This window comes from Aspergillus homomorphus (assembly GCF_003184865.1).
Source record: "Aspergillus homomorphus CBS 101889 unplaced genomic scaffold BO97scaffold_4, whole genome shotgun sequence".
In the NCBI taxonomy this organism is placed as follows: Eukaryota; Fungi; Ascomycota; class Eurotiomycetes; order Eurotiales; family Aspergillaceae; genus Aspergillus; species Aspergillus homomorphus.
In genome coordinates, this window is record NW_020291890.1 from 935740 (window position 1) to 952229 (window position 16490).

The 16490-nt window shown below is 53.9% G+C and overlaps 4 protein-coding genes across 4 annotated transcripts; 3 read left to right on the forward strand and 1 right to left on the reverse strand.

The window, feature by feature from the left end:
- Window positions 1–915: 915 nt before the first annotated feature.
- Window positions 916–6788, forward strand: BO97DRAFT_431780 (uncharacterized protein; the record flags this gene model as incomplete). The annotated part of the gene is made up of 8 exons (XM_025697504.1): window positions 916–1697; window positions 1734–1743; window positions 1783–2172; window positions 2212–2445; window positions 2476–2571; window positions 2602–3318; window positions 4086–4617; window positions 4696–6788. 8 exons carry the CDS (start codon window positions 916–918, stop codon window positions 6786–6788), a joined length of 4854 nt encoding a protein of 1617 aa, XP_025555207.1.
- Window positions 6789–7044: 256 nt separating this feature from the next.
- On the reverse strand, window positions 7045–8339 carry BO97DRAFT_179952 (uncharacterized protein). The gene is made up of 3 exons (XM_025690378.1): window positions 7407–8339; window positions 7216–7352; window positions 7045–7099 (listed from the first exon to the last, which is right to left on the reverse strand). The coding sequence occupies exons 1-2, from the start codon at window positions 8092–8094 to the stop codon at window positions 7282–7284; spliced, it is 759 nt and encodes a 252-aa protein (XP_025555208.1). The 5' UTR covers window positions 8095–8339; the 3' UTR covers window positions 7045–7099; window positions 7216–7281.
- Window positions 8340–9278: 939 nt separating this feature from the next.
- On the forward strand, window positions 9279–12801 carry atg1 (serine/threonine protein kinase ATG1). The gene is made up of 3 exons (XM_025690377.1): window positions 9279–9650; window positions 9764–12410; window positions 12471–12801. Exons 1-3 carry the CDS (start codon window positions 9522–9524, stop codon window positions 12629–12631), a joined length of 2937 nt encoding a protein of 978 aa, XP_025555209.1. The 5' UTR covers window positions 9279–9521; the 3' UTR covers window positions 12632–12801.
- A 907-nt stretch (window positions 12802–13708) lies between these two features.
- BO97DRAFT_403223 (high affinity methionine permease) lies at window positions 13709–16344 on the forward strand. The gene is made up of 5 exons (XM_025694687.1): window positions 13709–14225; window positions 14297–14528; window positions 14584–15037; window positions 15088–15515; window positions 15576–16344. Exons 1-5 carry the CDS (start codon window positions 14126–14128, stop codon window positions 15988–15990), a joined length of 1629 nt encoding a protein of 542 aa, XP_025555210.1. The 5' UTR covers window positions 13709–14125; the 3' UTR covers window positions 15991–16344.
- The last annotated feature ends 146 nt before the right edge of the window (window positions 16345–16490 follow it).

The following is a 16490-nucleotide window of genomic DNA, read 5'->3' on the forward strand; positions in this document are numbered from 1 at the left end:
GCGCGTGCATGATGACTCTACACTGAGGCACTGGTGATTTGGGTTGATTTCCTTTTTTTTTTTTTCTTTTTCATCTCCCCCTCCTATTTTTACTCTCTCTGTCTAACATCCTCATCTCCACTGCGAAAGACTAGCTCGGATTCTCTCCTCTTTGGTCCAGTCGTCTGTTTTCGTGTACCCTATTCCCCTCTCCCATATCTTCTCCTTTACTGTTTCTTTTCTTCTACATACTTCTCGTTAACCTTCTGTTCTGTGTCCCCTATTTCCACCTACCTTGATTTGTTCTGCTCCTGTGCAGTACTGTGCTGGTCACATGTATACTTTAATCTTGTTCCCCGAACGTTGCCTCATACCCCTGTGCGCATACCCCTTTCTTTTCCTTCTCTGTCTGTCACTTGTCGCATCCAGAGTGTGTGCATAATATCCCCATATCTGCTATTTATGTGTTGAGCGTGTCATTCGTTCTACAGCATAGCTTGTGATAATTGAGAATTGTGAATCATTGAGTTCCGACGTAGTTTTCTGCTGTGGGGTAATCGTAAAATCTCTTGGTTCATTTCGCTAACTCGGGGTGTCTGCACCGGCTTATCCCTTATCTTTAGCAGGACTACTCCGCCTCGGCAGATCTCGACGTCACCCACTCTTCGTCGACTGATTCTTTGCCTGACAACGCGATCTATGGAACTTGAGCGGTCCGCATGTAGATTGAACGACCGAGCATGACTAACTTATAGCTTGTCAAATACATGCTTGAACCAATCACTCTGCCGCGCGCCCACACTCTCCCCTGAACCCCAGCGGATATTGTCGTAGTCTGCGGGGAGTCAAAAAATCCACCACCGAAAAAAAGACCTTCAACCCCTCATCAACCACGAAACCCCCCCATTTCGACAGACACCCACCACAGCGACAACCATGCCTCCTCAACCGCACCTCCAGCCACCACCCGCCCCCGCGCCAGGCTCCGGCCTGAACGTGATCGCCCTGATCTCCGGCGGCAAAGACTCGCTATACTCGCTCCTGCACTGCATCCGCAACGGCCACAAAGTGGTCGCACTGGCCAACCTTCACCCGGTAGCAGCCAGCAACAAGCAACCAAACCCCACCGCCGAGCCAGCAGTACCATCATCATCATGCCTCCAGCAATCCGTCCCCGAAGAAGAGGAACAAGACCTCGACAGCTTCATGTACCAAACCATTGGCCACAGCATCATCCCACTCTACGAAACCGCCCTGGGCATTCCCCTGTACCGCCAACCCATCCACGGCAACGCCGTCGACACCTCGCGCATCTACCGACTGCAAGCAGAGGACCAGATGGCGGATCATCCACGCCGCCGCAGCAGGAACAGTGCCCACCCCGACGGTGCCAACCACGACATAAACGACAACGCCGACGACGACGCTACACCACCCGACGAAACCGAGTCCCTCATCCCGCTCCTGAAGCGCATCATGCGCGCCCACCCAGAAGCCAACGCTGTGTCCGCCGGCGCCATCCTCTCCACCTACCAGCGCACTCGCATCGAGAACGTCGCCGCCCGTCTCGGCCTCATCCCCCTCGCCTGGCTGTGGCAGTATCCTGTGCTACCGGACCCCAGGCCCACCGATGCCGGGCTACTTGAGGACATGGCTGCCGCCGGGTGTGAGGCTAGAATTATTAAGGTTGCGTCCGGGGGTCTGGATGAGGGGTTCCTGTGGGGGGATGTGGCTGCTTCTGATGGGAGGGTTAGGGGTCGGATTGTGCGCGGCATGAAGAGGTTTGGGGCCCACCGCGAGGAGATTCGCGGGGCTGTTCTGGGGGAAGGTGGCGAGTATGAGAGTCTGGCGTTGGATGGGCCTGCTTGGTTGTGGAAGTTTAGGATTCAGGTTGTCGGTTGGGAGGCGTGTGTAGGGGATGGTGGCGTGGGGTTTGTGAGGTTGAAGGGGGCGAGGTGTGTGAGCAAGGATGTCGTGGAGGGCGATCTGGGTACTGATCCCGAGAGTGTGCGGAGGCCTGACTTGTTGGATGAGGGATTTGAGGTGGTTTTGAAGTCTGTGCTTGGTGATGAGGGTGGATTGGGCGCTACGGGGGATGAGGTGCTGAGGTTGGAGGATGAGGGCGCGAGCGCCTGGGCTGGTGGGCTTGAGGCTGTTCAGACTACGGATGGTAGCACCTGGGTCATTGCTAATGTCACGGCGCCTGAGGCTGGTCCTGGCGCTGGCGAACAGATGAAGGCCATTGCCGAGAAGATCCAGACGATTCTGCGCTCGTCGGGCCGCGAGGATTCTCGAACGACGGCTGATATTGTCTTCACTACGGTGCTGCTTCGCTCGATGTCCGACTTCCCCCTGATGAACTCTATCTACGTGTCGATGTTCAAGAAGCCGAACCCCCCGGCGAGAGCTACGGTGGCCTGTGGTGAAAGCCTGCCAAAAGGCGTGAATATCATGGTGTCGGCGGTGGTGGATCTGGGTCCCAGAGACCAGCGGCAGGGTCTGCATGTCCAGTCTCGTTCTTACTGGGCTCCCGCCAACATCGGGCCGTATTCGCAGGCCATGTCGGTCCCTCTCCAGGGTCCCGAGCACTTGGTATACATCGCTGGCCAGATCCCCTTGGAGCCCGCCTCGATGGAGATCTATGGCCTCGAGCAGACGTGGTTCAAGGGTTTTCCTTCGCGAGCTGTGTTGTCACTCCAACATCTATGGAGAATCGGTGTGGCTATGCAGGTGGATTGGTGGTTGGGTGCGGTTGCTTTTCTGACCGGAGCGGATCACATTGCACAGAGAGCCAAGATAGCTTGGGACCTGTGGGAGACGATGCATCGCAATCAGCAAGAGGAAGAGGACGCCGACGATGAGTCGGCGTTAGATGCGTGGGACCTCAAGTACGGTGGACGAGCCCACGAGCAGGTCAAGGGTGCCGCTAAACCTGAGATACCTCGGTTCGAGGTGGTCGAGTCGGACGGAGCTACGGTTCCTGCCTTCTTCGCTGTGCAGGTGGAGGAATTGCCCCGAGGGAGTGATATTGAATGGCAAGGTCTTGGTTTCCGATGCGACAAAGTCGCATTAACCACCGAGGAGACAGACCATGGACGCCAGACCGTGGTGACCACTGGTCAAAATCTTGGCTACATCGGCATAGAGGTGGATGCGAAATGGGCGGGGCCTGGCTTGGAGTCGTGTCTCCGGCCGATACTGCAGGAATTCACGCAAGGATCCAAGAGCCCTCATGTAGTCATCTATACGACACAGTCATTGTCCCATGATCCATTCTGGGGTCAGATCGTTCCCTGCAAATCGGTTTGGGGTTCGAAGGGCCGGCAGTTGGCCGCGGGGGTAATTGTCCAGAGGCAGCTGTCTGCATAGTAGCCAAGACTCGAGAGGATAAGGACCTGCATTGCTTCACGTGTGGAGGAGAGGTTTGCATGGATTTGGCACAGAGTATGATACCATTTACATCTAAAATAGAGCCTGTACATAGAATCGCATAGTTAGCATATATGCCAGAGTGGTTTCTTCGGACAGGCAGTGACCTCACCTAACTCTGTCTGACTCGGATTGATCTCTGCTGCAAGCCGGTGGATGCAAGAACCCGCTCCGCCACACGGACGGGGTATGAATCAGATGCGATCATTCGGGACAATCCGATGGGCTGACTGCTGTTCCTGATCCAGAGCCGCCTCATGATCGAGAGAAGGAGAAAGAAAGAGATACTATCTGACGTAGTTACAGGGGTTCATTCCTTTAATTCCATCTCCTGATGCACGCCTGACGTGCTGAGCCGGCATGTGATAAGCGAAAAAAACCCGCTCCCGCCTTGTTGGTTCCTCCGATCTGATCAGCTCGATAACAACTTCCTGTCATCCTCTCCCTCCTTCTGCGCCCACTCCCCACCTCTCCCACACCATCATTTCAGGGTCAATTCAGTTGGTATGACGATAGCTCTTCGAGAGTGCTAAGTTACACACAGTACAGCTGCTAACGTCGCTCTGGCCTATAGTCCTTCCTTCCTTCCATCCTTGACCCATGTTTATCGACATGACGTACGCGCTCTAAGAACCGGACCGGTCTGACCATCATCAACACCTATGACCTCGACACAGAGCCAGGAGGAAGACGGATTACTTCCTAACAGGGATCCTGCGTCTGATCCGGAGGCTCTCAATAATCTCCGACAATTCTCCCGATCCCCCCATCCGTACATCCGCCCGGGCTCGCATTGTCCCTCGTCACTGCCTGTGGATCCCGGCGACCGAGCGAAGACTCCCCGCTGGCCGCGGACGTCAAGTGATAGCGGCACAGAAGCAGACGATGAGAGCACAGGGGTCCTGAGAGGCTTGCCGGCGCCACCGCTGCGACCGCGAAAGGGACTGCGCTCGACTGCAGCCGAGATCGACCTGTGGCTTCCGGCCTTGCGCCCGTGGCCGTCGATAACACGGTCCACTTCGCGGAGCTCGCGACGGAGCTCGGGCGATGATGCGGAGGTTGGGGCCGCCGAGCTACGAGATCAGGTGTACCATCGGAAACGAGTAGCCATCTTACAGAGGTTGCTGGAAACTGCATTGCTGCTCTCTGTAGGTGTCGTCGTCCTGGGACAGGAGAGTGCGAGAGCGGCCGTCTCGGCCTGGAGGAAAGGTGTGCGACCTCTTTCTATGTGTGTGTGTGTGCGTGTGTGTGTGAATCTTCTCTAACTAAACTGGCGACGACCTGCAGAACTTCTCAGCTTCTTTCTCATCGTGATCGCTCTCTACGCCTCCTATCCTCTGCACCGAGATGGCCGCCTGCGATTCTCCCGATTGTTCACCTTTGTCGTTCCTTCCGCATTTGATCCCGCTCCGTTGCTTTATCCCGTATTGATACCCGTTTACGTTTCGCTGTCGTTGGCGCTTCACGATCCTGCCTTGATACTGCCTAATATCCTTCTCAGTCTTTCGTCGCTCCCTGCCCAGGTTGTTCCGCTGCGCGAATGGGTCCACGGTTATAGTGTTGTCCATTGGCTGGTGACTTTAATTCCTATTGTCGTTTCAGAGCATCTGTCGGCAGGCCCTTCATACCCCAAACCACTCACCCTTCGCGGCCTCGATGCGGAAGGTTTGACTCTTGTTTTCCCTTTCCATCAAGCGTTGATACCCACCCTAGATTTTCTATTGACTACCAGCATCCTTCCCGCAGAGTTGCAGCTTTTAACCACCGCTCTAATCAATCTCTACCTATTTGCGAAATCACCTCAGGCGGAAATCCTCAAGGCGTTACTATGGCTGGGTGGCATGTGCACGTTCATTGCTTGCCGGGGGGTGCTGCGTTGGGAAGTTGCCCTGGCTCGGATCCCAACCTGGAAGTTCCGACGCTCCCCTAGTGCTTCGCAGTCACCTCGCGACATTTTTAATGTGATCGACCACAAGCTCTGCCAAAAGCTGAGCAGAGCAGGTTCCTCGGAAGATAACTTCTCCGACAGTGACTCGGCCGATGGACACTTTGTGCTGGTCTCGCGCAGGACGATGTTCGACTCGCGAGAGAAGGCGCTTTCCCCAGGGCTAAGCGTCGCTAAGCAAAATGTGACCATGGAGGGTGCCCGCCGGCGATCCCGTACTACGCATCGTCGGCGACATACCTTTTCTAGCTTCGACGATGTCAAACGGGCGGAGAAGGTCAGAACTACGCCGGGTGGCCGGAAAAAGCGCTCGATGGCCCCCGGGCTTGCCTCCTTCCTGTCACTCACTGTACCCCAGGCTCAGGTCCGGAAGTGGCTGTATGCCCTGTATGTCTACCTTGCTGTACTGGCCATTATCATGGGCCCCATTCGACACTATGTCAGTGACCGAGCAGTGCAGCAGCGGGAGCCGTTTGGGTGGGCGTTAGGATACCTCTTTGGTAATATATCCGGCTTCAGGTTCTGGGTGCTTATGTGGGGCTTGGAGTATTGGATCCCTCTCCCGGCTCGTCTGGATGGTGACCTATTGAATACATCCTGTGCCCTCGGCTGGGTTGAACATCTTCGGCAAGATACATTCGGGGAGGCTAATTCGCGCCTTCTGATTGCCGCCTACTGCATCCTGGTACTTGTGACCGGTCTGGCTGTTGTGTTACAACTCAGTCCAATCGCAGAGGTCGACACCCGACGCAAGGTCTTTCATGGGATGATGGTTATGATGTTCCTCCCGACCATTTACATTGACCCTCTATTCTGTGCCCTCGCGTTGAGCCTCGCCTTGGCTATTTTCCTGCTTCTCGACTTGTTCCGAGCCTCTCAGCTGCCGCCGATTTCCCGGCCACTGACGTATTTCCTCGCGCCCTACGTGGATGGTCGCGACCATCGCGGTCCAGTCATTGTCTCTCATATCTTCCTTCTCATCGGATGCTCTATTCCCTTGTGGCTCTCTCTAGCCGACGTGCCTCGGACAGGGAACTCTCCATGGGTGGGGTGGGATGTATCATCCCGCGACGTCAGCATGGTGAGCGGTATCATCTGCGTCGGCATGGGAGACGCGGCGGCTTCCCTTATCGGTCGCCGGTTCGGCCGGCGAAAATGGTTCTGGGGCGGGGGGAAGTCGTTGGAGGGCAGCGTGGCCTTTGCAGTTGCTGTAACCAGCGGGTTGATCGTTGCACGAACCTGGCTTACTCTGGGCCAATGGTCCACAGACGGAAGTAACGGAGCGAATCCCATATACCCCTGGCTGCTCATGGCGTTCAAAGCCATTCTCGCTGCGGGCGGGACTAGCGCGACCGAAGCTATTCTGACCGGGTGCAATGACAATGTCGTTGTGCCGGTTGTGCTGTGGCTGTTAGTGAGAGGGCTTGGCATTTGATGCGGTTGACAGTCGAATATAGTAACGAATACAGCATGTTTTGGTGAAGGGCTCTAGTGATGTCTGCTTTGCTATATACCCCACGCGATGAAGCGCAGCAGCTTTGGGTGGATTTGTTGTGGTTTCTACTTTTGACTTGTGTTTTCCTTTGCATTTTCCCTTACGATTGCCTTTTGTGCGATTCTTTCCTCGATTGATTGTCAAGGCAAATAGCCGAATGGAGTGCCAGCCCGCTGGTGATGACGTGGAAGACTGTCCGAGCTGGCCATGGCGTGCTTCGCTTGTTCATAATCATGCCAACACCATAGAACCTAGATAATAACTTCAATGAGTGTCGAAGGCACCACCCCCACAATCAGGCAGCACCCTAGCAAGACCCATTTGCTGCACTGCATGCATGGTCTGAGGGAAGTAGTAGTTTTCGTACCTGAATCGTACTTTGTCAACCGCCTGGCTAGGCTAAACTAGCTGGCGAGCCAGGAAAGTCCGTCGCTCAGGGACGCGCTGCGCGCCGGGCGGGTTTGAGCTGTGTCGATCGCCACCGATTGAGCGTCGCGGCTATGCCTAGACGGGTTTAGCGGGGGATCAGCCAGCATGACCTTCAGGCAGCGGGTGAACTTTTGGGTGGACGAGGCTTGCTCCCACCCCCATGGCTTATCAACCCGCGATCCGGGTATCTTCCAGGCTCTCGCGGCAAGTCGTAAGATCGGATGTGAGAGGGGAGAGGTGGGTGGGTGAGTGTGGTTGTACTCATCGGCACCTGTCTTGGGTAAGTGGCCGCGCCCGGAGACAGAGGAAGAGAGACAGAGAGAGAGAATGGAGGGGGAAAGAAGGGTTGGAAGGAGGTTGAGTCATTTGATGCGCCATTAATTCTTCTCATTGACCGAGCCGGATTTGCTTGTTGGGTGAAGTGTTTAAAGTTGAGGAAACGTCGGGTGTCACTGACACTGACCCAGTATTTGCCTGTGAGTGAGTGACTGAGTGAGTGGTTTGAGTCACCTGATGAAACCATCAAATTACCAGGTATGGTAAAGATGAATGACTGCTGTGTGAGTTGCTGATCATCGTTCTGGGTGATGATGTTGATGGCTGACACGAGCAACTGTGGCTGAGGAAGATACATAGTATTCTTAGTGTAGGTGGTTCTTGATCGGGACCTGACTAAAAAGCAAGACGTCCAGAGCTGTGTGTCAATCGGGAAAGGCACAGACATTAGGCTGGCATCATGGATTCCTCGATCTTGATGGAAGCAGCGCGACTTGACGAAGCTTCTCATGTAGAACGTTTCCCTGGTATGGATGGACATCTGCACTTACTCATACACTCCAGGTGTATACTACTGTACGGAGTACAGTAGATAGTCCTGATGGGGGAACAAGGGAGGAAGTGCAGTGCCAGTGCCAGTGCCAGCCAGTCAGGAAGTTACTTCCCCAGTCAATCAATCATACTATGGATTGAATCGTTATCGTCTGCCCCCGGATTCATCCTGTTCCGTCCGCGTCTTATCTTTCTTGCGATCTTAGTCTCCTTCCGTTGAAAGTGAGACTACTGATGATGCGGTTATCCTTGGTAATCTCCACTACCCCTGCCTTAATTCCCTCAAGGCTCGATACAGCGCTTTCTCTGTGTCTGTAATGACCTGTCTTTTTAGGATGGATGCACCACCGTCTGTACAGTATATATAAATAGTAAGTAAGGTGGTAAGTAATGTGGAGAATGAATCGGGGTGATGATTGGCTGGGATGCTATGATCCAGTGCATGCCGCCCTGCTGACCGCCTTCCCAAGGTCATTCCGATGATCTTATCGGCCGCGGCGGTCACGCTCTTTGAGTCAGTCAGTCAGTCAGTCCAGTCCAGCTACAACTTTACAATACCGCAGGTACTTACAAGTCTTCCTGCTTGCTTGCATGTCCCACGGATCCAGCTGCTTTCTGTTCCCGCCTTTCGTTCTTCCTCCGTCAATCACATCATTCTCTCATTACACTCTCTTCTCCTCTTCCCCCCCCCTCCCGATTTTCCCCATTCTTCCATTCTTCAGTCATCGCTCCTCATCCCTTGTCTTTTTGTGACTCTGGATCTATTACAAACTTACTCTTTGTTCTCGTCCTTTTTTTCCTTTCCATCCTTCTCCCAAGCCACGCTCTTGTTTGTCATCGGTCCTTTATCCAGCTACTTCCACGCCTCTAGCTACATACTAGAGTACATCTGCCGGATCTTGTATACGTCTACCAGCACCCCAGCTTAGGCCGCCGCTCCCTCCCTTTCCCCCCCCCGTAGCTGTCGCCTCCATCCTATCATCCTCCCCCCCGTCTGTCCGCCTCACCGCTCTCCTACCTCCTACGACGCCGACGCATATTCTCGACCTATCTACTACCACTCACTCGATCTTTCCCTACACCCTGACGCTATCTAAAAGTAGAAAGGCATCTACCTATTCATTCCCTGTCCTGTCGCCTACGCTCCTCCGCCACTTCGCTCGGCGTTCCTTAGCTCGATCCACCACATCCTCCGCGTTCGACCTTATCCTCAACCATATCTTCCGCCTTCCCCGTCTTCTCCCTGACTACCCTTCCTTTATCGACAACCCTTTACAACTTCTTTCCTTCGCCTGCCGCTCCCCTGATGGGCCTCATCCATCCTTCGCCGTCGTCATCCTTACTGTTGAGGTAGTTGTTGGTTAACGGGGCGTGGTCGGCTTATCATACACTCATTGTCGTCGCCCTGTCGCAATCATGGCTTCCACAAGCCATTCGAGGAGGTCAAGGGAGTCCTCCCGTGCTGAGATGCCCATCGGCAACTACACGCGGCTGGATGAGATCGGCCGAGGGAGTTTTGCTACTGTCTACCAAGGTGTTCATACGGTACGTTTGCCATGTCGTTATCCGATAACAGCCTTGGCGGAGACGCCGGGGATTCGTTATCAGTCACCCAAGCTGAAGCCTTTGGGGCCGGAGCTGACCAGGTACTTCTGCAGCGCGACCGCACCTTCGTGGCGATCAAATCGGTCAACCTTTCCAAACTGAACAAGAAACTGAGGGAGAACCTGTCTTCAGAGATCTATATCCTCAAGGACCTCATACATCCCCATATTGTGGCCCTTATCGACTGTCATGAGACGACATCCCACATCCATCTAGTGATGGAGTACTGCGCGTTAGGCGATCTTTCTCTGTTCATCAAACGACGAGACACTCTTGGTGATCACCGATATACGCGAGAAATGATCTCCAAGTATCCGAATCCTCGGGGTGGCGCTTTGAACGAGGTGGTCACCCGGCACTTCCTCAAGCAGTTGTCGAGCGCTCTCAAATTCCTCCGCGATCGAAATCTCATCCACCGTGACATCAAACCACAGAACCTGCTCCTTTGCCCATCCCCATCATCCTATAGCTCAGGAGTTGCCCAAGTCGTGCCATTCAAGGGGAATGAAAACTCCTTCAAACCTACGACGGGGCTTGAATCACTGCCCATGCTCAAGATTGCCGATTTCGGCTTTGCGCGGTCTCTTCCAGCAACGTCCCTGGCGGAAACATTGTGCGGCTCGCCTTTGTACATGGCTCCGGAGATCCTCCGGTATGAGAAGTATGATGCCAAGGCCGATCTCTGGTCTGTGGGTACAGTATTATACGAGATGGTCGTCGGAAAAGCGCCATTCCGGGCATCGAACCATGTCGAGCTGCTTCGAAAAATTGAAAAGGGAGAGGACAGGATCCGGTTCCCTGAGGAGAACCCGGCCTCCCATGAAATTAAGTCTCTTATCCGGGCGCTGTTGAAGCGCAATCCGGTAGAGCGACTGAACTTTGCAGATTTCTTCGAGAGCGGCATTATCACAGGTCCAATCCCTGGATTGATTGCCGATGATGCAGTCTTGCCGTACCGTCCTTCGTCCATAGACACAACCACTGCTGAGCCAGCACCTGCACTGGAACCCCGGCCTGGGCCGGCGCCTGTAGCAGCAGCGCCGCGCCAGAAAGAGGCTCCACATCCCATCGACCGTGTTGAGCCTTCCACGTATCCAGTCGCTCGACGGCCGATGGCATCAAGTTCGCGGCCTGGTACGCCGAGTACGCCTATGCGCAGGACTGGCAGTGCAGATAGACCTTTGTCTATTTCCAAGGCGCCAACATCGGCGGCGGGGTATCCAGGCCCAGTTTCTGATGCTTCGGCTCCTCTCCGTCAGGAGCCAATCGAACGTGGTGCAGCAGCCACGCCCATCGAGCGACAGCGAAGCCGCACTGCCCCATCTGGTGTTCCGCAAGTGGACAAGTCTGCGGAAAAGGTGAAAGAAGAGCGCGAGCGCGAGCGCGCCGCGCAAGAGGTTGCCTTTGAGCGGGATTACGTGCTTGTGGAGAAGCGAGCAGTAGAGGTGAACGCCTTTGCCGATGAGATGGCTCATAGCCCTCGTATTCAAGGAGGCTTTTCTCGGCCTGGCCAAGGAGGCGCCCTATCACGACGTCCAACAGCAATGCAGGGCACACCGGCAGCCGCAAACGCTTCCCCATACGCGACTCCCAGCAAAGCTATGCAAATGATCTCCGGGCGCCCGCGGGCTGACTCGGCGCACATCCGACAAAACTCCTACGAGCGCCGGTACGGACAGAGTCCGACCTCCGCCACGTCGGCTATCTCCAAAGCTCTCAACATGGCCAGTGGGCGCTTGTTTGGCATGGGGTTTTCCCCGCCATTGACGTTGACAAAGGGTGGGCGTTCCCCTCCGTTAGCCTACAACCCTTTCCCTGCCTATCCTAATCCTCAAACGAGCTTGGTTGTCCTTGGGGACAGCACCAAGTCAAATGCGACGTTGGATGAGGATAGCAAGATTGTTCAAGAGCTTGAGGAGTGTGCCACGCGAAGTGATGTCGTTTATGGGTTCGCCGAAGTGAAATACAAGCAGCTTATCCCCTTGGCCCCGTCTGTTCAGACCGATGCTCCTGGGACCACGAATCTCCCCGGCCGGCCAGAGACAGCGGACGCCACTGACAGCGGACTAACGGCCGACGCTATTGTCACTCTGTCGGAAGAAGCCTTGGTTCTCTACGTCAAAGCACTCTCGTTGCTTGCTAAGTCCATGGATATCGCTAGCGCTTGGTGGAGTCGCAAGACTCGGACGGAAACATTCGGCGAGGGGGCGAACAGTAAAGGTGACGCTACCAGCGCCCTTGTCAGCAGCCGGATCAACAACGTCGTGCAGTGGGTGCGTAACCGGTTCAATGAAGTTCTAGAGAAAGCCGAATTTGTTCGGCTCAAATTGCTCGAAGGACAGAAGCAGTTACCGCTCGATCATCCGAGTCACCCTAATAACTACTCGGTCGGGTCATCTCTGGGCTCTGGTGCGTCCGGAGACGTTGTTGTCAGCTCCGGGGTGACGGCTGAAAAATTAATGTATGACCGCGCGTTAGAAATGGTTCGCGCGGCGGCGATCAATGAATTGACGGGGGAAGACCTTGCCGGGTGTGAGATTGCCTACGTCACGGCAATCCGAATGTTAGAGGCGGTATTGGACGAAGAAAAAGAATCTCGGGCCGGTCAAGGCAGCGGCAACAAAGCCGAGGATCGGAGGAACAGCGAACGCATCATGCTAGGTGCGGTCCAGGCGGAGGATCGACAGGTGGTTGTCAAAAGTAGGTTCATCGTTCTTCTTTCTTTCTAGAAGATTTCTAGAATTTGCTAACGTGCCACAGTGGTGTCGAGCATCCGGGGACGACTGGCTTCCTCACGCAAGAGATTGGCCGCCATCACCCAGCGGCAAGCCGTCACTCCTCCTTCAAGCGGGCCGAGCAAGGTGGTCCACACCACATTCGCACCTGTCGCTCATGCAGTTGGAGCCACGCCGCCTAAATAGAACGTCCAAAACTCGGTTTTCTATCCATCTAAGCATGCAGGACCATGCTTTATTGAATCGTTGAAGCACCTCAGCGTTCTACGCTTACTCTTTATCTATTTCGCCGGTTCCCTCTCGACAGGGTTTTCACCAGGGACTCATATATGACAGCGGGTGCATTGTTCCATATTTGCTGCATTGTTGTCCGTGAGTCGCGGTCTATATTCTCGCTTCCTTCGGACCCTCTTGCTTTTCTTTTCTTTTCCTTCTCATACTTGTTTGGGTTTCTGATATATACGCGGTGTCCCGGCCATGACACATCTATTCATCCGGAGTTACTGTTGAGTATATTTATGTTTCCATGGAGGTTTGCACAACTTCTGTTCAGCGTTTGCTTTGGGTAAGGTACACACAAATTGCCACACACACACACACACACACACACACACACACACACACCATTTGGATACGAAATGACGATGATGCCTTGGGATCTCGGAGTCTGGGTGGGATGGGATGATGGATCTTCTAGATACAGATACGGACTGCCAGTCAGACGAAGCTGTACTGTATATACATTATAATCATAGGATTTTTCTTCTTCTTTATTTTCCTTGATTGATTCTTGGTCTCACTGATAGCTGATAACTAGGAATAGTGTTTTCTTGGCTCACGATGAGTGCTGGCCAGAGAGCGACAGAAGAGACTCGACAAGCCTGGACTGTGGTGGGAATCCACAACCTTACCTAACTTTAACTCATCATCGCAGGGGGGCAATGGCGTGCTCAATTTCGGTGTGTCATAGGATTGCCACCAGAGGCTCCAAGCCTCCAAGAGGGCCCAGAAAGGCCCAGGGGGTGGAGAGTTTTCATCCAGCGCGGGTTCCGCCCGATAGCAAAGTTTTTTCCAGTTTTGCCTTACATGTTTCGCTTCAGGGCAACTACTTGCAAGTCCGATCAAGGCCCGCTGGACGAACGGCGGATGCCCGCCAACCACATGGCTTGCCCGCCCCTGCATGATTTTTTCCACACGTCTTGAACTCTTGACGTCTTTTCCCTTTCGTTCTGTTGTCATTCATCTTTTCCCTCTTCTTGTCCATTTTGTTGGCTTTTTGACCTGTTGGTCAGTCTATAGTTCTGCCTTCCACGTGAATCGTTCGCTGCGGCTGGTATACTAGCTTGGTGCTGTCCCTGGACCAGGATATAGATCCCAGTCGCGCTTGCATTGAACTTTCTCATTCGTTTTGATTTGTTGACCACCGGTGTTTTGTCTCAATACGCACAGGCAATCCTCTCAACGCTTGACCCCTCGGAGTTGCTGCTGGTTTGGTTGCCTTCGATTGCATCACATTTAGTCGCAGCACACCATCTCATCTTAGGGTCTCGTGTCTCCGTCCGTAACCACCTCCTCGCCGGCTGGGCTCACTTGTCTTCTACGCTATATATCTTGCGTCTTCTTCGAAGCTTTTCTTGAACGACCAAGGACGAGATTTTCTGATTCTATTTCGACATCGCAATGGGTGAAATCGAACCCGAGTCAGGCTATAAGATGCCCCTCGCCGGCGGCAAGCCTGTCGAGGATGGTCTCCGAAGAGCCGACGGTGTTACCGGACTATGTATGATTATGCCCCTATCAGGCAGTCTCTTGAAGGCTGTATACAGGCTGGTACTGACTAATGGCTCACAGACGAGGGAAATGTCTTCGAGGCCACCCCTGATGACCGTCGTCAGATCGGCGTGATCAGTGCGTCCTTCTTGATCTTTAACCGCGTTATTGGTACTGGTATCTTCGCCACACCTAGCACCATTCTCTCACTTGCTGGCAGTGTCGGTTTGTCCCTCATCATGTGGGTCGTCGGCACATTGATTGCCATGGCCGGTACGGCAGTCTATCTCGAATGGGGTACTGCAATTCCTAAGTGCGTTTCCTTGCCAAAGATGGAACGTTGGTGCTTGAATGCTAACAGAGCGAAGGAACGGTGGTGAGAAGAACTATCTCGAATATGTCTTCACGAAGCCCAGGTTCTTGGTTACAGCCATGTACGCGTCTTATGCCGTTCTGCTGGGTTGGGCTGCGAGTAACAGCGTCGTCTTCGGCGAGTATATCCTCAATGCTGCTGACGTCGAGGTCGGCCGTTGGAACCAGCGTGGTATTGGGTTGGCGTGCGTCACGGTCGCCTTCTTGATCCATTCATTTGCGGTCAAATGGGGTCTCATGCTTCAGAACGCGCTGGGAATTGTCAAGCTTGTTATCATCATCTTTGTCGTCGTGACCGGTTGGGTGGCTCTTGCTGGTCACATGAAAATCGATAACCCTCCCCACAACTTCACGAATGCTTTTGAGGGTACCACTGAAACTGGTTACGGCATCGTCATGGCGCTGTACAATGTCATCTGGTCCTTCATTGGCTATTCGAATGCCAACTACGTGAGTCACTTGGTTGTTTTCTCTTATGGCTTGGCTGCTAACCTCTACAGGCCTTGAGCGAAACCAAGAACCCGACCCGCACCCTGAAGATCGCTGCCCCAATCGCCATTTGCTCCGTCGGAATTCTCTACATGCTGTGCAACATCGCATACTTCGCCGCGGTACCCAAGGACCAGTTCTTGTCCTCTGGTCAGACCGTTGCTGCCACCTTCTTCGGCAATATGTTCGGTGAGCGGGCCGAGAAGGTGATGTCCGTCTTTGTGGCTCTGTCGGCTTTCGGCAATGTCTTGTCGGTGATCTTCTCCCAGGGCCGCATCGTTCAGGCTCTGGGTCGTGAAGGAGTTCTGCCCTTGTCGAAGTTCTGGGCCAGCAACCGGCCGTTCAACTCGCCCGCTACTGGTCTCTTCGAGCATTGGGTTGTCTCCATCATCATCATGTTGGCACCTCCTCCGGGAGACGCCTACAACTTCCTGGTCAAGTGAGTCTTTCCGATACCGTTCTGGTTCCCATGATCCATGCTAACCTGGCGTGTCTTCAGTCTCATCACGTACCCGCTGTCCATTGTCAACGTGTTTGTGTCTGCTGGCTTGATCTACATTTATCTGACCAAGTCGAAGAAGTTCCCGGATTGGGCCCCAGGGATCCGCGCCACCTTGCCCGTTACTATCTTCTTCTTTCTGTCGAACGTCTACTTGGTGGTGGCTCCGTACATCCCGCCCAGCGCGGGACAGAGTGTGTACAAGAGTCTGCCGTACTACCTGCACTGCGTGGTGGCGCTGGGCATCTTTGCGCTTGGCGCCATCTACTACGTGGTGTGGGCAGTCCTGATGCCCCGCTTTGGAGGCTACATCCTGGTCAAGGAGTCTGTGATTGACGCCGATGGCTGGTCCAGAAGTGTCTTCACCAAGATGCCCGTGAACCAGGCTGCACAGTCGTCAGAGCAGCAGCAATAGGCGCGCGCGTACGCGTCTGCCTTGATCCAAGAAATTGGCTCTGACCTGCAAACGATCCCAACACTCGGGACATTCTTTGTTACCTGATGCTTTATGAGGAACGAACGATTCAACATCATCGCCGCTTATGGCATAATCATAATGTTTACATTATTATCGCATTCATGCGGAGTTTTTACGGACGGGTTTTTTTTTTTCTTGATGGGATGGATGCAGCGAACATGGTTCGGGACTTTCACAGTTTCATTCAACATTTACTTCTTATATTATTTAGATCCATTCGAGAGATACCATTGCTACGGTGGCGTTCCGCTACCATACTTCAATTGAGACAAGATTATTTTGTGTGATAGCTCAAGAGATTGTGATTCGAGGATTCGAGGGTTAGAATTCTATGACATGAAAGAAATGGCTAAGCTAGTAGTAATGTCCCAGACCTCTATGGAAGCCCATTCACGGGAAGGGCACACGACTAACGCGTACCCTCAAATCATGAACCC